This window comes from Petaurus breviceps, unplaced genomic scaffold, assembly GCF_028583685.1.
Source record: "Petaurus breviceps papuanus isolate PSGF00001 unplaced genomic scaffold, PetGlider_PUasm1.0 64, whole genome shotgun sequence".
In the NCBI taxonomy this organism is placed as follows: domain Eukaryota; kingdom Metazoa; phylum Chordata; class Mammalia; order Diprotodontia; family Petauridae; genus Petaurus; species Petaurus breviceps.
Genome location: NW_027186428.1, coordinates 6,223,359 through 6,243,939, shown reverse-complemented (window position 1 = coordinate 6,243,939; position 20,581 = coordinate 6,223,359). Strand labels below are relative to the sequence as shown.

Here is a 20,581-nt window from a genome sequence, read left to right as displayed (position 1 = left end):
GGTTTTACCCTCTGCTCTATAGGCTGGGTTGGAAAATACTACTTCTGAGTACTGCCTGAGGTAAGGCCCACCCTACTCACAATTCCACAGACCTAACACTCTCATTTTACAGATGAGGAAACTGAGGTTCAAAGCGATTAATGTGGTTTGCCAAAGGTGCTCAGGTATAGATTGTGCAAATTCCCTTTGAGGTCTTCTAATACCAGCATCCCAGCTAGGGATCTTTCCCTGGTTTCATTTCCTAACAAGCTGGAAAGGGTATGGGGCTTGGTGATGAACTGTGTATCTGTCATCCGAGGCTTAGCCTAGGAAAGGGCAAAGTGACTTGTCCCCAGGCCTCCCTTTCACACACCGCACAGTCCATCACACACAACATGCCACTGACTAAACCTGTACACAGGCTGTCCCCCCACGTAGAAGGTCCTCCTCAGCCCTGCTTCTAAGCATCCCTAGTTTCCTTTGAAGTTGAAATCAGATACCACCTCATACATTAGGCCTTTCCCAGTGGCCCCAGATATCAGTCCTCCCCCTTCCAGAATTCCTATTTCTTTTGTACATACTTATGTTGGGCCCCATCTGGTTTACTCCCCAACTCAGACTCACAGATTAGGTTGTCAGGGAGGCAACTACTACCATATCCAAGATATTCTGTAATTTCGTATTCCTAAAACTATAGATCACTACTCTCCAATGGTGCTATGGTCAGAGGCAGTAGAGAAGAGAGGGAATGAATAACACTGGATTTGGAGTGAAGGGTCCTGGGATAGTGGGCAAGTCACTGTAAAATGGGTCCTTAACTTGGCTCCCTCCCCTTGTATGATTGGGAAAGTGTAATTTCTGCTATGATAATCATCATTATATTATTTTAAAAATTTTATTTTTAATCTATGGAATAAAACAAGTGTTTTTATAACACAGTACAATAGGAAAGATGATTGCACATGAAACTGTAAATTTACTATGTACAGCTTGCTATTCTTTCAAATATACAACAAAATTATCATGTAAATTTATTTTTTATTCCCTCCTTCCCCCTCCCCACCCTAGAGATTGCTACCATTAGGCACCAATAAATATATATATATATATATATGTAAGATTATTCTATACATTCTTCTATTTATCAGTTCTCTGGATGCAGATAGCATCTTTCTTCATATGTCCTTTCTAATTAATTTGGGTTATTTAGAATAGTCAAAATAACTCATTCACTGAAATTCATTCTTAAAACAGTTTGCTGTTACTATATACAATTTTCTCTTGGTTCTGCTCATTTTGCTCATCATTACTTCATGCAAGTCTTTCCATGTTTTTCTAAAGTCATAATGCTCCTCATTTCTGATAGCACAATAGTATTCCATCACGGTCATATACCACAATTTGTTTAGCCATTTGTTATAGGAATGTAAATTTTTAAGATCTTCCCTTCCCCTAGGTTAAGTGTATCTGGAGCCTGTGGTGGGAGGCTTGTTTTTCAAGAGATATTTTGTGATTGGGCAGTGGGTCAAGAAGGTTGTTACATTCTCTGAGCCTGGAGAAGGCCATATAAGCCCTGATGTGAGGCTTTGCTTTGGGGCTTACTTTGAGAAGTGTTGTGTGATTTGACCAGATGTGACTTTTGGCAGCCGTTGAGAGCCCCCTGGGCTTTGAAAACCCAGATGTTGATGCTTCCCTCTCTGGTAACTGACTAGGTATGGATGTATGTAATGGTTGGACAGTTTGGAAGCCTGTCTGCTGAAATGTTCTTGTAACTTATGCTTGTAACCTCTGTATACTCTGAAGTTTGGGGTGCTGACCTTTTTCCTCTGAACTAGGTAAATATATGTTTGATTGAATAAAGCAAGATTGTTAACCCATTTTGAGTTGCTTTCCTTTAGCAAAGCAGATCTAAGAACCTGTGTTGGCAGCCACCCTGGGGATACTGGGGTACTTGCTGCTACACCATTCCCCAATTGATAGACATCCCTGAAATTTCCAGTTCTTTGCCATCACAAAGAGAGTTGCTATAAACATTTTAGAACATAGAGGTTCTTTTCCTTTTCCCCTAATTATCTTTAGAAATGGACCAACTAGGGGTGGCTAGGTAGTGCAGTGAATAGAGCACCAGCCCTGGAGTCAGGAGGACCTGAGTTCAAATCCGGCCTCAGACACTTGACACACTTACTAGCCGTGTGACTTTGGGCAAGTCACTTAACCCCAATTGCCCTCCAAAAAGCAAAAAAAAAAAAAAGACCAACTAGTGGTATTGCTGGGTCAAAGGGTATCATTGATATATGATAGGAAAATAATAACAATAGCTAACATTTATGTAGTACTTACTATGTGCCAGGTGCTTTACAAATATTTCATCTGATCCTCACAACAATCCTGGGAGGTTGGTGTTATTATCCCCATTTTATAAATGAAGAAACTAAGAAAGGCCAAGTGGTTTGCCCAGGGTCACACAGCTAAGTATCTGAGGCAAAATTTGAACTTGGGTCTTCCAGACCCCAGGTCCAGAGCTCCAGTCATTTAGCTGTGTAGTGTAGAATCATCTCCAGCAACAACTTCTCAGAAGTAGGCCTGAAAAGAGCCTCTTGGGCCAGAGGCTTGTTGGGAAGATGAGAGTGAGGAAAGGGAAGCCAAGGGCAAAGGAGCTGTCCTTAGGAGTCACACCAGGAGACATTGCTCCTAAACCAGCAACATCCTTTGGGAAGTCCTGCCTGAGATGGCCAGTGCCCCACCTCCTCCTCTAGGAAGTCTGCCCACCTCACTCTTTCTCTCTGCTCTTCTTCCTCCTGGAGATGCCTTCATCTGGCCCCCAAGAGTCAGTGAGCCTAGGGATTCAGGAGTCTCATTCTAGTCAGACCTAACTCTAGGTCATAATCACATATAACATCCCACACCTACAGTCCCCCGCTTCTGCAAAGAGGGGAGGGAGGTACATTTTCTCATTTCTTCTCTGGGACTGAGCTTGGTCATGATCACAACATAATCGCAACATCTCTTAACAGCACAGGACACTTTCTCACCCAGTTATTCCATTTCACTTTCACAAATAGCCCTGGGAGGGATGTAGGGCAGAGGCTATTCTCCCCATTTTATAGGGGAGAAACTGAGTCCCATGGAGGTGGAAATGACTTGCCCCAGGGCACAATGAATTGCAGAGCTAGAACTATGATCCCAGCTATGATCATGACTGCTAAGCTAGAACTCCTTTCTCAGCCCTACACTTTCCTTTCAAAGAGGTAGAATGAATTTGAAGAAGCTATCCACGCTCCTTTGCCTACTGACATGCCCTAGGAAGAGCATTGCTTAGCCATCAAAGACACAGTCAGACCTCCAACATATTCCCCACTCCCAGTTCCCAGGTGACTGAAATCTGTCTTGGCTAAGGAAGAGGTTCATTTGAGCAATCACATGCTGTGTGGCCAAGTGCCAGGGCCCCACCTTGGCAAAGTTGCTCTCCTTGGGGTTTGAGAAGACAACACTTTACTCTCCCTGCCCAGAAGAGACTTGCATGGGGGACTGGGGGGTGTCAGGAGAGCTGAACACTGCCCAGAGGAAGGTGCTATTAATCCACCTCAAGTTGCAATCACCTTGATAATTGACTCATTCTCCCAGCTCAAAAATCATCAAGGGCTCCCCAGTGTCTACACATTGGTGGCATTAGTCTGGCATTCAAGACTCCCAACAATGTGACTCTGATCCACCTTCCCCCATCCTTCACTAAATCTCTGCTTTCTGGCCACCTGGGAAATTTTCCTGCCCCATCCCCCCCAGGCTTTTGTAAGAGGTGTAAAACTGAGGATGGGGGCAGGATTGCCCTGCTGGGTAGGGATGGGGTTACAGTTGATTCAGCTGAGAAAACATAGCTAGTCTGGGCAGGAGAACTACCTGCTTGGTCCTTCACAACCACACCCAGTTGTACTTCTTCCCTTTCCTCCACCCTAGGGGAACCTTTTCAGCACTGAGCCTGATGTTTGCCCAGGAAGTCCTCGCTCCCAAGAATGTTCTAGGCTGAGGACAGCAGGTGTCAGGACAATGACATGGAGGCATCAGAAGTTGAAGAGGTAAGGGGGGCTAGGTGGCACAGTGAATAGAGCACTGGTCTTGGAGTCAGGAGGACCTGAGTTCAAATCCAAACTCAGACGCTTGACACACTTACTAGCCATGTGACTTTGGCCAAATCACTTAATCCCAATTGTCCTCCAAAAAAAAAAAAAGCACAGAAGTTGAAGAGGTTGTTAGCTGGTAAGGACTCATAAGGATTGGGCTTTTTCCTCAGTGGCAAAAACAACAGCAAACTTTAGGAACACACACACACACACATAAACACACACATACACACACATAAACACACACATACACACATATACATACATAGATACACACACACACTGATCATGACCAAGCTCAGTCCCCAGAGAAGAAATGAGAAAATGCACCTCCCTCCCCTCTTTTCAGAAGTGGGGGACTGTTGGTGTAGGCTGTTATATACACTACCAGATATGATTGATTCTTCTTTAAATCTTTGTTATAAGGGATGGATGGCCTGCTTGGTGGGAGAGGGAGACATATTTGGAAATGAAAGTGAAATAAATGATAAGTGAAAGGTCTAACCAAAATAAGATTTCATTGAAATAAAAACAAGAAACCACTTATACACAGATGGAAACAGGCATGAGTGTGTTTTCCCACAGGCCTTTAGACATATTCATAAATTGCTCTCTCTATCCCCACTTCCCCCAAACTAATCTCTCCTTCAAATTTCCCCTAGCACGTTGTCTGGATCTCTCCTTGGTCCTGATGGCATTCTACCTTGTTACATGCTTATCCCTCCTTCTATCCTCCATATTACACAGTAAGGACTGTCTTGAGGGCATACTGCATGTCTTTTTCTATAGCCTTCATCAAGCATTGGGCCCTGAACATAGTGGGTGCCTAACCACTGTTCTTGGATTGAACTTAATTCAAGGGTAAGAATTGCTGAGAACAACAAGATCCCAAGCCTAGGTCATCTTTTGAAGCTCAGAGTAGGGAAGAGAGGAAGGGAGAGGGAATTTGGTTGGTCATGGGTTGCCAACCCCAGCTTGATGGGAAAAAGCTCTCATCTTTTGGAAAGAAGCCTGGATTTAGAGTCACATTCAAATTCTGGCTTCGAAACTTACTAGCTAATAGACCCTGGATGAGTCACTTTCTATTTCTGAGTGTCTGTTTCCTGACCTTTAAAATGGAGAGTTACATTGGCATCCTCTGCCTCACAGTGTTGTGGGTAAGTGTTCTTTCTATGTTTGTCTGGCCATCCATGTTCTGTCTGTTCCCACCATCCTGAAGTCTTTTATCTATCACCTGTTTTAGAGTCCACCTTGCAGGTTTCCAAAGGTATTTGTGTGTTGGATGGGAAATACACGTCCCAGGCCAGTGGTCTCTCTGTAATAAGTTGTGATGGCTAGCTAGACATGGGGAACTGAGGAAATGAGGAAATAACAGGGAACTTTGGGTAAACATCAACCTTCTTTTCTCACCAAATTTCTGATTAGTGGGGATCTTTCCAAATCAGGCCTGAAACCTGAGTTTTAGGTGTGGCTCTGCCATGAATTCACTAGGTGACCATGGGCAAGTTACTTACCCATCTTGGGCCTCAATTTCCACATCTGTAAAATGAAAGAGTTGGGCCAGATGACCAATAAACATCGTCCTAACTCTAAATCCTATAAACCAAAGCTCCCTTCCAGTTCTGCCAGTCTGTGTTCTTGGATTCTATGACTCTAACCCAGATCAATCAATGCTCCTTTCTCCTCCCTTTGGAGTCTTTTAAGAATTCATCCAGGAGAGGCCTAATGGATTCCCGGCTACCGTGCCTTCCCCTAGGCCCAGACATGGATGCAGGTATCTCCAGCAGAAGATGAGGCTTCCAGATGTCTGTATAGCCTGGCTAGCATTCACATTCCTCTCTCCCAGGGATTGCAAGGCATCTATTCTGTATACATGTCCCATGATTGATGAAACTCCCTACTTTGGGGCAGCCCCACTGAGCAATGTACAAATATGGCTGCAAAAAAAAAAAAAAAAAGGAATCATAGCTCCCAGCCTCTGCCTCACCTTTCATTTGGTATTTGAGGATCAGAGGACATATCACAGGGCTAAACTCTGATTTGAACTCTAAGGCAGGGATTTACAGCAAGGATGCCACAGACTGCCCTAGAAGGACAGATGGGCTCAAACTCCCACCTGCTGCTTTCAGAAGTGTAAGGATTACAAAGGGACCAAGCTCCTCTCTTTCCTACAGGCTGGATCATTTGATTCATAAGCTCCATTCTCAGACTATGGAGTTGCATATCCCTGATCAGGGAGATCTCAGTGTCCAGTTTCCAGTGCAGCGTGGTCAGGGAGCCTGAGTATTGGCACCAGCCCTTAGTTCAGGCAGTTAAAAGGACACTCCTATTGCCTTTCACATCAGCATCTAATCATTACTGACATTTATGCATGGCTTTAAGGGTACAAAACATTTTACATACAGTTTATAATTTATACATTGCCATGTTATCATGTTATACCTGGGAGATAGCTGCTGACTTCCCCTATGATCAAGCTTGGCCCTTTCCTTACTTAATTCAATGATATTTGAAAGGCCATACATGGGAAATGAGAGAGGTACCATAATATTGGAGAAGGGCAAATGTTCAGAATTTTTTTTAAAAAGGGAAGGGAGCGGATTTTACAAACTATAGGCCAGTGAACTTGACTTCAATTCCTAGGGAAATTTCAGGACAGATCATTAAAGAGATAATTGCTTGGGGGTGGCTAGGTAGTGCAGTGAATAGAGGACTGGCCCTGAAGTCAGGAGGACCTGAATTCAAATATGACCTCAGACACTTATTAGCTATCTGACCCTGGACAAGTCAATTAACCCTGATTACCTCAAAAAAATCTGGACAATCTCTGATTGGGTATGTGTTTGTATGTGGGGTGGGGGGAGTCCTTTGGTTCATATGGAACAGATCAATATCGATATCCCTCCCATCTCCCAAATACTGTGATTCTGTGACTTGGCTCATATCTGGCTGTACGTGGTTGGTGAGCCACACTCTCATCAGTGATGACATCAATCTGCTACAGATAAACCAGTGCTGATGCTTTGTTCTGTAGCAAGCTCCGCAGCACCAGGGGGATTGTTGTAATGTGATTCCTGGGTAGAGAGATGGGACTGGCACTCTGTAACTCTGAGAGTCTGTGACTGTGTGTACCTGATGGTACCTCTCAGTGATGCTGTACTCTGTGTGTATGGGTCTGTCTCATTGCAGAATGCTCTCTATATGTGTTTCAGTTACATTTTTAGGTTGCCACCATAACCAAGACCTGAAAAGGGCCATTTCCAGTTTTCGCTTCCTCATTTTATTTTTAAAATCACTTGCAGTTTTGTTGTGACTTTCTGAGCCTAGTTCCACTATGGGGGCCCCCCTTGGTTCCTCCCTGCATTCTCAGTTCCCTAAAACTCTAAACATGCCCTACCTTGAGTTCAGAGCAGACCCATCAAACCTAAGGCCCACAAATGATCTTATATTATGGTCACACAGCATGTGAAGGGTATGGCTGAACCTTGGCATTTCTGACTCCATGCTGGATCCAGAGTCAAAGGACTAAAGTTCAGATCCTGCCTCCTATGCTTAGGACCTGTGTGACCCTGTACAAACCACTTCCCCCTATGGATTTCAGTTTTATGTGTCTACACACAAACCCTTTTGGAATAACAACAACAATAATAATTAGCATTTATACAGTGCTTTAAGGTTTTGCAAATCATTTTACATATATATTAACTCATTGGAGTGAACATTCCCAGCCCCCTGCAGGAAGATGGAAGGGACTGGACATTATACTTCCAAACAGGACAGGGAGAGTTCAGGCTGTGGGTGGTCTGGGCCTAAGAGCCTTTGAAAAGGGGAAAAACAGGAGAGAGACAGAGAAAGAAGAAAGGGGAGAGGAGGGGAGGGGAGAGAGAACACAGACCAGAGACAACATCCCAAGAATCAAAGGGGATCAGAGCTTGCTAGCTCTTCAGCCCTGATTCACAGCTTACCTTTGTTCCCTCTTGTCAGAGAATGCCCCTTTATAACAGGAATAAAACCTTATGCCCCACTAATCAAAAAACCAAAAATGAAAAACAAAACCAGAAACCCAAACCCATTCTTCCCTGTCTGAATAAGAGCAAAGATGATGAGGGGCATGTTCTGGGCTAGGAGCCAGGAGATTTGGGTCTGGCTCAAATGCCAGCTGTGCTGCTGACTCAGTGTGTAGCCCTAGCTAAGTCCCCTTGTCTGAGTCTCCTTCTCTGTGACCCTGGCAGGGGGCACTTACTGGCCTCTAAGGCCGGCTCAGTCTGGCTCATGACAATACAACCTATTCCCACAGTCCCTGCAGTTGAGGATTCCAGGTCCCATTCCAGACAATTTGTTGCCCTCTCTGAGGTCCCCTCGCTAGAATGTACGTGCTTCACAGGAAGGGATTGTTTCACACTTGGTATTTATATTCTCAGCCCCTTAGCACACAGGAGGGGCTTAATAAATGCTTGGTGATTGACTGATTCTCTAAGAAGTCAGGAATATCCTGAGTCTGTACCTCTCCTCCTTCCCAAGGCCTGGTGTTTCCCTACTCGGCAGATGAGGAATCAGTCTGCCAGTCGTCTTCAAGGCTACAACCTCCGGACCACCCCCAATCCCATGTCCCAGTCAACTTTCTCTGAGCCACTTTCAGTACCCCTCAATCAGGGCTTCCTTTTCCTAGAGTCTATCCAGCTCACTTCCCTAGAGGGGCTCACTACCCCTCCCAGGGGGTGCTTCATTTTCTTTTCTTTTTTTTGGAGGGGGAAAGGCAGGGCAAGTGGGGTTAAGTGATTTGTTCAAGGTCACATGACTAATAAGTGTTAAGTGTTTGAGGCCGAATTTGAACTCATGTCCTCCTGACTCCAGGACTGGTGCTCTATTCACTGCACTACCTAGCCTCCCCAGTGCTTCATTTTCAAGACAGATCCAAGAGAGGGCAATGCTTCAGTGGGAGGGGAGATATAAGGAGGCAGTCTAGTATAATGGAAAAAATACTGCTCTGGAGTCATAAGTGGTTGTTCAGTGGCTTTCCAGTCATCTCTAGCTCTTTGTGACCCCATCTGAAGTTTTCTTGGCAAGGATCCTGGAGTGGTTGCCATTTCCTTCTTCAGCTCATCTTACATCTGAAGAAACTGAGACAAACAGGTTAAGTGACTTACCCAGGGTCACACAGCTAGTAAGTGTTCGAGGCCAAATTTGAATTCAGGAAGAAGAGTCTTCCTGACTCCATGTCTGGCACTCTATCTACTGCACTTCCTAGCTGCTCCTGGAGTCAAAAGACCTGTGTTCAAATCTTGCCTCTGAATTTGCTGCCTGAGTGACCTATGGCAAGTCATTGACCCTCCCTGGGCCTCAGTTTCCTCATCTGTAAAATGAGGGAGTTGAAGGAGATGACCTCTGAGATCATTCCAGTTCTAGATCCTATGCTCCAAAACAAAGGTCTTCGTGGGAAAATTTCAGGCCCTGGGCCAGACTGGTGAGCAGACATTCCCATTGTCCCTCACATTCATTCATCATCAATGACATCTATAGACTCCTTTAAGGGGGCAGGCCCTTGACATACATTATCTCATGGCTGGGGACAACCACTGGGGACAGGTCAGCCCTGCCTTTCTGGAGCTTGTTCATATCTGGCTGGATACTGTACAGAACCATTAGTTTCCACACTGAGCTTCTCTCCTGCAGTTAGTGAGTCATGCTATCATCAACCATTTCCTGAGTGCTTGTAGGCTCTGGGAATATGGATACAATGCACATATCGTACATAGGGGTAAGGAAATGGGTAGACCTGGGTTCTAGCTTCAGTTGGCTCACTATGTGACTCAGTTTCCCCATCATAAAATGGAGGGGATAGAGAAGATATTTTCTACTCCTGATGTTCTTTTGTCTGTTATTTTGTGTCCATTTAAAAAATTTTAAATTATTTTTTGTTACATTTTAAGTTTCAAACTTTCTTCCTCCCTCCCTACCTCACAGACACCATTTGACACAGATTTGTAAATGTATGTAAAACCATGCTATGCACACTTCTTTTTGTCAGCTCTTTCTCTGGAGATGGAGACCATTCTCCGTCATAGGCTCTTTATGGTTGATCTGAGCATCTATAACACTCAGAATAGCTTAGTTGTTTACAATTATTCTTTGAACAATGTTGCTGTTACTGTATTCAATGTTCTCTTGGTTCTGCTCACTTTGCTTTTCCTTATTTCATGCAAGTGGTTCCATGTTTTCTAAACTCAACTGACCCATCATTCTTAATAATCAATTATTTGCTAGAAAATATCCTAAAATTCTACATGTTATATGTCGCTCTTTGTTGTAAATTTTTAATATAGCGGAAAACTTGAAAACTGACTTGGGTGGTTTCCCTTGGCTGTATCCTGGTGGATCCTAATAAGGAAATGATGATTTCAATGATTTGTGGGAAATTATTTGGGTACTTAGGATAGTAAGCAAGTAATACCACAGCTGCCTTTCCACTGGACTATTATAGTAGCTTTCTAATGGGTCCTCTTGCCTCAAGTCTCTCTCCCCTCTCCAACCACTCTACATACAGCTGCCAAAACAGTATTCTTAATGCCTAGGTCTGACCATGGCACTCTCCTGTTCAGTAAACTCCAATGGCTCCCTCTTGCCTCTAGAATCAGATGCCAGCTCCTCTGTTTGGCACTCCAGTCCATCTTTCCATTCTTATTATGTATTCTTCTCCTGCCTGGGTTCTATATGCCGACCACATTGGCCTGATTGCAACTCTTGACACACGACAATCCATTTCTAGTCTCTGTGCAAAGGCACAGGCTGTCCCCACGGCCTGGAATTTGGGCAGCCTACTAAGATTTATTAGTCAATTAACTGGCATTTACTACAGGTGTCAGGCACCATGCCACGTGCAACTCTTAGACTCTCTAGCTCCCTTGGAGGTGCTCGAACATCATCTGCACAAGGCCTTTTCTGACTCTTGTAGCTTAAGAGTTCTTATCCTGGGGTCCATGGACTCCCCTCCTCACCAACCAAGGCATCTGTGGCCAGATTTCAGGGGTTTTATGAACTTCGATGGAGGAAAGGGCACCTCTTTATTTCCATATAATTGGTTTTTCTTTGTAATCCTACTTATTTTACAAATTTAGAAACATTATTCTGAGAATAGGCCCATAGGCTTCACAAAGGAGCTATGACACAAAAAAGTGTAGTGTAGTAGAAAGAGGATTGGCCTGAAAGCCAGAGGAGCTGGAAAAGAATCCTAGAATCTGAATGGTGTCAGGCCTACACTGGATAGAGTGCTGGACCAGCACTCAGCAAGGTCTGAGTTCAAATGCAGCCTCAGACACTTAGAGGCTGTGTGAGCCTGGGCAAATTACTCAACCTCTTTCTTCCTCGGTTTCCTCCTCTGTAAAATTGGGATCCTACATCACCCAATTCCCAGGTTGTTTCATGGATCAAATGAGATGAAATTTGCAAAGAGCTTTCTAAACCTTAAAATGCTACATAAATGTTTATTATCCCTGGGCCTCAGTTTCCTTATCTGTAAATTGAGAGGGGTGAACCACTGAATCCCTTCCAGATCTAAATCTGTGATCCTATGATCCCATCTTCTAGCTTTGTGACCCTGGGTAAGTCACATAACCATGCTGAGCCTCAGTTTCCTCAACAGTAAAATGAGGACCTTGGATTAAATAGATCCCTTTCTAGCTCTAAACCCATGACATTCATGTTCTATGTTCTAAGGTCCTTCCCAGCCCTAACATTCTATATTTTATTATTCTACTAGGCTTAAAGTTATGTTCTGACATTCAATCAACTAATTGATAAACATTTATTAAGCACCAGGCACTATGCTAAGGACTAAGGATTAAAAAAAAAAGGCAAAAGATAGTCTCTGGGGGCGGCTAGGTGGCGCAGTGAGTAAAGTGCTGGCCCTGGAGTCGGGAGTACCTGAGTTCGGTTCTGGCCTCAGACACTTAACACAAAAAAGCTAGCCGTGTAGCACTGGGCAAGTTACTTAACCCCAATTGCCCTCCAAAAGGTAAAAAAAAAAAAAAAAGATAGTCTCTGTCCTCAAGGAACTTACAGTCTAATGAGGAGACAACCAACAAACAAATATATGCAAAGTAAACTATAAACAAGATAAATAGAAGATATTTAACAGAAGGAAGGCACTAGAATGAAGAAGGGATGGGAAATATTTCCAGTAATAGATGAAATTTTAGTCAGGACTTAACAAAAGCAAAGGAGGTCAAGGTAGAGTGGAGGAAGGCAGACATTCCAGGCATGAAGAACAACCAGGAAAATGTCTGGAGCTAAGAGGTGGAGAGTCTTGTTCAACCCTGGATCTGAGTATGTAGTGGGGAGTACAAGGTGTAAAATGATGGGAAAGACGGGAGTGGGCTAAGTTATGAAGAGCTTTGAATGCCAAGCTGAGCATATTGTATTTGATCCTGAGGGGTTAGGGAACCACTGGAATTTACTGAGTGGGAGGTTAAAGGGTGTGGGTGACATGGCTGGAAAATCACTTTAGTGGCAGAATGGAGGATGGATTAGAGTGGGGAGAGACTGAAGGTAGGCTGACCTGCCAGCAGGCTGACCTGCCAGCAGACTGTTACAGTAGTCCAGGTGTGAGGTGAGGAGGGCCTGCTCCACAGTGGTGGCTGTGTCAGAGGGAAGAAGGAGGAATATTCAAGGGATGGTGCCAAAGGTAAAATCAGCAGGCCTTGGCAACAGTTTGGAAAGGGGATGTGAGGGATAGTGAGGAGGCCAGGATGACTCCTAGGTTTCTAGCCCGAGGGGCTTGGGAGGGTGGTGTTGCCCTACAATAATAGAGAAGGTAAAAGTCAGGGGAACAGTTTAGGGGAGAAAGATAATGAGTTCTGTTTTGGACATAATGGAGTTTCAGATATCTACTGCACATCAAGATGTTTAAAAGACAGAGATGCAAGATTGGAGGTCAACATAAAGATTAGACTTGAGAATCATCAGCATAGAGGTGATAATTAAATTCTTTGTTTCTAGGATTTTTTGAGGTCTCTGATTTAACCACAGGTCCCCTGGACCTGAAGGATAATGAGAATGTTAACGTGGGGTTTGTGCTATGATTCTTAATACTCCCCTTGCCTTGGGACCAGAATCTCTGAGAACACTGGAATGCCACCTTTCAGGTGGATTCCCTCCCCACCACCCAGAGCCCTCCTTAGAGAGATCGTAGTTTGGGAATTGGCAGTTCTTTTCCCCACTGTCTTCAGGAGAGTAAGGCTCTCCCTAACCTCCACCTCCCACAGCTACTTACCTTCGAGGTCACCTGCATGGTCTTGTCCACCCCCATCTAGTCAAAGCCTAAAGTGCAGTAAAAAAGAATTGGAGTCGGAAGCTGGGGATTTGAATCTCAGTTCTGCTCCTTCCTAGCTGTGTGACCTTGGAAAAATCACCGTTAGTGTCTTTGTTTCCTCTTTTATAGGATGAAAGGGTTAGGTCAGAGGGCCTCTAAGGGTCCTTCCATCTCTGAATCTTGTGATGCCAGGACTGCAGGGAGGCCAATTCAGAGATCCTCAGCTCCAACTCAGGGTCTATGTCTTCCTCCTGTCTATCTCAGTCATATGTTACTTCCTCTTTTCAATTGCTTCCTCTTTGCCCCTGGTCCCATAGAACCATCTGGGGCCCCAGCTTCAGATGATGGGGGCGGGGTGGCAGCAATATTTTTCAAGAGCCTAAGAATCTTCAGAGTCCTCTTGTCTCAGAGGAGGATCTTACTCTCTGAAATACCTCTGCCTACTTCAGGAAAACTTCAAAATCGGGGGATGGTATGGGAAAAGGGAAGGTACGGGAAAAGGGAAGGAAGTTCTAAGGTCTTAGTCTCCTTCAAAATACAGCCCCAAATCAGCTTCCTCCTAGAATCTATCCCTAATAAACTCACAAATTCCTTGCAAGAATGATCTTCCATTATCTTCAATCCCCACCCCCAAAAATAATTGCCTTCCTTAAGTAAGAACACTTCTTTTTTTAATTATTTATTTTTAGTTTTCAACATTCCACTTGCATAAGATTTTGAGTTTTGAATATTCTCCCCCATCCTCTCCTCCTCCCTCCCCAAAATGGCATGCAATCTGATATAGGCTCTGCTTATACATTCATATTAAACATAGTTTCACATTAGTCATGATGTAAAGAAGAATTAGAACGAATGAGAGGAGCCACAAGAAAGAAGAAACAAAACAAAAAACAAAAGAAAAGGAGAACAAATAGTCTGCTTCCATCTGCATTCAGACTCCAAAGTTCTTTCTCTGGATGTGGATGGCATTTTCTATCATGAGTCTTTTGGAGTTGTCTTAGATCCTTGCATTACTGAGAAGAGCTAGATCTATCAAGGTCATTGTACAATGTGGCTGTAACTACTGTACAATGTTCTCCTGGTTCTGCTCCTCACTCAGCATCAGTTCACTTAAGTCTTTCCAGGTTTTTCTGAAGTCTACCTGCTCCTCATTTCTCATAACACAATAGCATTCCATTACATTAATATACCACAACTGGCGGACATCACCTCAATTTCCAGTTCTTGGCCACCACAAAAAGAGCTGCTGTAAGTATTTTTGCATGTGAGTCCTTTTCCCATTTTTGTGATCTCTTTGGGATACAGACCTAGAAGTGGTATTGCTGGGTCAAAGGGCATCTTTTCACAGGATGTAGTTTGCTTCCTTATCTTTTTTAATTACTTCTATTTTTGCTTTTGCTTTGTCTGAGATCAAACTACCCCTGCTTTTTTTTTCACTTCAGTTGAAGCACAATATATTCTGCTCCAGCCTTTTACCTTTACTATGTGTGTATGTATCCCTCTGCTTCAGATGTGTTTCTTGTAAAGAACATATTGTAGGATTATGGTTCTTAATCCACTCTGCTATCAACTTCCAGTTTATAGAAGAGTTCATCCCATTCATATTCACAGTTAAGATTACTATCTGTGTCTTTCTCTCCATCCTATTCCCCGCCCCCATTTGTGCTTCTCTCCTCTTTCTCCCTTTCACTCCTCACTAGAGTTTTGCTTTCAACCACTGCCTCCCTCAGTCTGTCCTCCCTTCTATCAGCCCCCTCCCTTTCCTTCCCCTTTACCCTTACTACTTCTTCCCCCTTCTATACACCCCTTCTTTTTCCCTTCCTACTTCCTATAGAGTAAGTTAGATTTCCATACCTGATTATGTTATTCCCTCTTTGAGCCAAATCTGATGAGAGTAAGGTTCAAATAATGCTCATCTCCCTCCTTTCTTTCCCTCTACTGTTTTTGTGCTTTTTTGTGTGATGTAATTTACCCTTGTCTGCCTCCCCCTTTTCTCTTCTCCCAGTACAATTCTTTTTCACCACTTAATTAGATTTTTTATCATCACATCAAAGTCAACTTATACCCACACCCTCTGTCTATGTATACCCCTTTTAAAGGTCATAATAACAACACAGTTCTCAAGAGTTATAAGTGTCATCTTCCCTTTTATGGATGTAAACAGTCAGCCCTTATTAAAAATATGTTTTTTTTCTTTCCTGTTTGCCTTTTTATGCCTTTTTCGAGTCTTGTATTTGAAGATCAAACTTTCTGTTGAGCTCTGGTCTCTTCATCAGATAGGTTTGGAAGTCATCTATTTCATTGAATATCCATCTCCTCCCCTGAAAGATTATGCTCAACTTTGCTGGGTAGTTGATCCTTGGTTGTAATCCAAGCTCCTTTGCCTTATGGATTATCGTATTCCACGCCCTCTATTCTTTTAATGTAGAAACTGCAAAGTCCTGCATAATCTTGACTGTGGTTCCATGATATTTAAATAGTTTCTTTCTGGCTCTTGTAGTATTTTCCCTTTGACTTGGTAATTTTGGAATTTGGCTACAATATTCCTTGTTGTTTTCAATTGGAATATTTTTCAGGAAGTGATCTGTAGATTCTTTTGATAACTATTTTACCTTCTGGTTCTAGGCCCTCCAGGTAGTTTTCCTTGATGATTTCCTGAAAGATGCTGTCCAGATTCCTTTTTTCATCATGGTTTTCAGGTAGACCGATAATTTAAAAATTGTCTCTCCTGGATCTATTTTCCAGGTCAGTTGTTTTACCAATGAAGTATTTTACATTTTCTTCTATTTTTTTCATTCCTTTGTTTCTGTTTGACTGATTCTTGATATCTCATAGAATCATTAGCTTCCACTTGCCCAATTCTAGTTTTTAAGAAATTGTTTTCTTCTATTAGATTTTGTACCTCCTTTTCCATTTGGTCCATTTAACTTTTTTTTTTAATTTGTTTATTTTTAGTTTTTAACATTCATTTCCACAAGATTTTGAGTTACAAATTTTCTCCCTGACTTTCCCCTACTCCCACCCCAAAATAGTGATTCTACTGAATACTCCTTCCCCCAATCTGCTCTCTCTTATATCCTCCCTCTGATTTTCTAGTAGGACAGGATGGATTTCTATACCCCAGTGCCTGTATATCTTATTTCCCAGTTGCGTGTAAAAAACAATTTTTTTAAACATTTGTTTTTGCAACTTTGATTTCCAGATTCCTTTGCTTCTTCCCTCATCATCTATACTGGGAGGAAAAGCTATCCAGTATAGGTTGTGCATGTGTCATTATGCAAAACATTTCCATAGTAGATACATTGTGAAAGACTAACTATATTTCCCTCCATCCTATCCTGCTCCCCACTTATTCTATTTTCTACTTGACCCTGTCCCTTTTCAAAATGTGTGCTTCTAACTACCCTCCCCCCCAATCTGCCCTCCCTTCTATCATTCCCCTCTCATCCCCTTCCCCCCTACTTTCCTGTAGGGTAAGATACCCAGTTGAGTGTGTATGGCATTCCCTCCTTAAACCAAATTCAATGAGAGTAAGGTTGACCCATTCTCTTTTACCTTCTTTTTCTTCCCCTCCATTGTAAGTTTTCTCTTGCCTCTTTTATATGAGATAATTTACCCTATTCTATTACCCTCCCTATCTCCTCTCATTATACTGCTCTCTCACCTCTTAATTTTATTTTTTAGATATCATCCCATCCTGTTCAACTGATCCTGTGCCCTCTGTCTATGTATACATGTACACATATATACATACACTCACATAAGTATTTATACACACATACACCCTCCCATATAAACATATATGTATGTATACATATATATTTCCTTCAACTATCCTCATACTGAGAAAAGTCTCATGAGTTACAATTATTGTTTTTCCATGTAGGAATGTAAATAGTTCAACTTTGATAAGTCCCTTATGATTTCTTTTTCCTGTTTACCTTCTCATGCTTCTCTTGCTTCTTGTATCTGAATGTCAAATTTTCTATTCAGCTCTGTTTTTTTGATCAAGAATGCTTGAAAGTCCTCTATTTCATTGAATGACCATATTTTCCCCTGAAACATTATTCTCAGTTTTGTTGGGTAGATGATTCTTGGTTTTAATCCCAGCTCCTTTGACCTCTGGAATATCATATTCCAAGTCCTTCAGTCCCTTAATGTAGAAGCTGCTAGATCTTGTGTTATTCTGATTGTGTTTCCACAATATTGAAATTATTTCTTCCTGGCTGCTTGTAATATTTTCTCCTTGACCTGGGAACTCTGGAATTTGGCTATAATATTCCTAGGAGTTTTCTTTTTGGAATCTTTTTCAAGAGGTGATCAGTGAATTCTTTCCATTTCTATTTTGCCCTCTGGTTCTAGAATATCAGGGCAATTTTCCTTGAGAATTTCTTGAAGGATTATTTCTAGCTTCTTTTTTTGATCATGGCTTTCAGGCAGTCCAATAATTTTTAAATTATCTCTCCTAGATCAATTTTTCAGGTCAGTGGTTTTTCCAATGAGATATTTCACATTGCCTTCTATTTTTTCATTTGTTTGGATCTGTTTTGTTTTTTATTGATTTCTCATAAAGTCATTAGTTTCCATTTGCTCCAATCTAATTTTGAAGGAATTATTCTCTTCAGTGAATTTTTAAAATTCCTTTTCCACCAGGGCAATTTGGCTTTTTAAGGCATTCTTTTCCTCATTGTCTTTTTGGGCCTCTTTTGCCATTTGAGTTAGTCTATTTTTTAAGGTGTTATTTTCTTCAGTATTTTGGGGGGTCTCCATTAGCAGGCTGTTGACTTGCTTTTCATGATTTTCTTGCATCATTCTCATTTCTCTTCCCAATTTTTCCTCCGCTTCTCTTACTTGATTTTCAAAATCCTTCTTGAGCTCTTCCATGGCCTGTAAGCAGCTCATATTTTTCTTAGAAACTTTTGATGCAGGAGTTCTGACTTGGTTATTTTCCTTCCATTCATTCCATGCTTTGATCCTTTTTGTCCCCAAAAAAAGGATTCTATGGGCTGATAGCGCTTCCTCCACTTGTTCACCTTGCTAGCCAATTACTTGACTTTTGAGCTCTTTGCCATGGTAGAACTCTGCTTCCAGAGTGGAGAGCTTTGTCGTAAATCACTGGGCTTTTAGCAAATGTTGTTAGAGGTCCAAGGAGGGCGCCCTCTCTACAGACACCACACTGGCACATTGGCTTTTCTCACCCCAGGACCACCACCCAAGACTGTGACCCAGATCCAAGCAGGTTAAAGCAAGAGTGATGACCCTCTGAATGGTCACTTTGTCCCCCTACAATCTCCAGGCCAGGAGCTCCGGAGGCAGCCACACAACAGCAACTACAGACTCTGTGCTTCCACCGCCTCTCACCCAGGGCAGGGGCCAGACTGTGCTTTTCCATCCCCCTGTTCCGACAGAGTTCAACACTGATCTTTTATTTTCTCTTTGGCATTTATGGGTTGAGAAGTCTGGAAACCACCACAGCTGCTGATGATTTACTCTCCTGAAGTCTGCTCCAGTTGCCACTGGTTGGGGCTGCCCTGGGGCCAGAACTATGTGGCTCAAGTGGGGCTGTGCTCAGCTCCCAGCATGCTGCAATGGACCCTTTCTGCCCACCTACCAGGCTGCCTTCAGGGGGGATTTGTTTCTCTCACTTTGTGGGTTCCATAGCTCTAAATTTTTTTTTACAGTCATATTTTACAGGTATTGGAGGTGGTTGTGGGGGGAGCTTATGGAATTTCCTGCTTCTACTCTGCCATCTTGGCTTCCCCCCCCATTTTACTTTTTAAGGAGTTCTTCCCTTCAGTGAGTTTTTGAGTCTCCTTTTCCATTTGGTTAATTCTACTTTTTAAGGACTTGTTTTCTACAGTCAATTTTTGTCCTTTATTTTCCAAGCTATTGACTCTATCTTGCATACCTCTCATTTCTTTTCCCAATTTTTCTTCTACCTCTCTTATTTGACTTTAAAAGTCCTTCTTGAACTCTTCTAAGACTTCCAAGAAGGCTTTTGGGGCTTGAGACCAATTCATATTCCCCTTTGAGGTTTCAGATGTGGGTATATTGACAATGTTGTTCTCTTCTGAACTTGTGCCTTGATCTTCCCTGTCCCTATAATAATAATCTATGATCATTGTCTGTTTCTGAATTTTGCTCATGGTGTTTGCCTAATTCCTGACTTTTAGAGTTGAGCTCTCTACCTGGAGTATAGGAGGCACTAATCCAAACTTCTTGTATTGGGAGCCTGGCACCTGGTCACTGGCTTTGTGTGCTGGGGCCTCAGGTCCTAGCAGTTGGAGTCTATAGGGGTCTGGTGCTGAGCTGGGGTCAGCAACACTGGAGCTCTCGGGGTGGGGGTGGGGAATCTGGCCCCTGGGGGACACCTGCTCACCAGGGCCTTGCACTCAAATGTTTGGTGCTGGAGGATATTTGTCAGCCTGGAGTTGTGCTGAAGCACTGGGAGATTTGGCATTCGCTGGCACATGTGGTTGTTTTCTGAGATGGTGTCTGCTGGTTCCCCTGCCTGTGCTGAGGTATTGGAGGGAGGGGCTGGGTTCTGGTGTTAGCTCTTGCCTGATCCATAACCATGGGGCTCAGGATCTCCCCCTGGTTTGCTGAGGTGGGGCTTGCCACTGGCTTGATGGGACACCTTCCATCCTGTAATGTTCCCCCTTCCCCAGAGCAAGAGGGGACTTTCTCATTAGCCCCCCCCAAGATTCCTGGGTTATAAGACTGCTGTACCCCATCTTTCTGCTGGCTCAGCTGTTCCAGAGTTTTTCTTGGGGTGATATTTTCTGGGCTTTCAGAGGTTAATAAGGGAAGGTGAGAGAGACTTCTTACTCTGCCATCTTGGCTCCCAGAATCCAGTGTTTTTACAACACTTCTTGACCCAATTAATCAGATAATCAGTTAATCAGAACTGAGTGTAAACAGGGTCTATACACCTCCTTAAATCAGTCCATGCCACTTACTTCACTTGCTCAGTATCTGAGGAGTTTTTACAAAAGGGAGTAGCTGTCTCAGAACCATCTAGCAATTCTTGAACCAGAGAAGAAGGAGCTGAGACATAGAGCTCTGAGTCAGACAGAACTAGCAGCCCAGAGGTAACCAGAAAAAGGAGGAAGAAGAGGAAAGACTTCTCTGTGACAGGTCTTCAGGTATGTTGGAGCAAACAACCTGTGCCACAGAC

The 20,581-nt window shown here is 43.1% G+C and overlaps 1 protein-coding gene across 1 annotated transcript in view; it reads right to left on the bottom strand.

Annotated features, from left to right (window-relative positions):
* The window catches only part of PLD4 (phospholipase D family member 4), a 34,772-nt gene extending 21,078 nt beyond the window's left edge, over window positions 1-13,694 (bottom strand). The window contains exon 1 of the mRNA XM_069103721.1: window positions 13,366-13,694. Coding sequence (XP_068959822.1) covers window positions 13,366-13,401 — 36 coding nt within the window. The 5' untranslated portion in view covers window positions 13,402-13,694. The remainder of the gene's footprint in view (window positions 1-13,365) is intronic.
* Window positions 13,695-20,581: the final 6,887 nt, after the last annotated feature.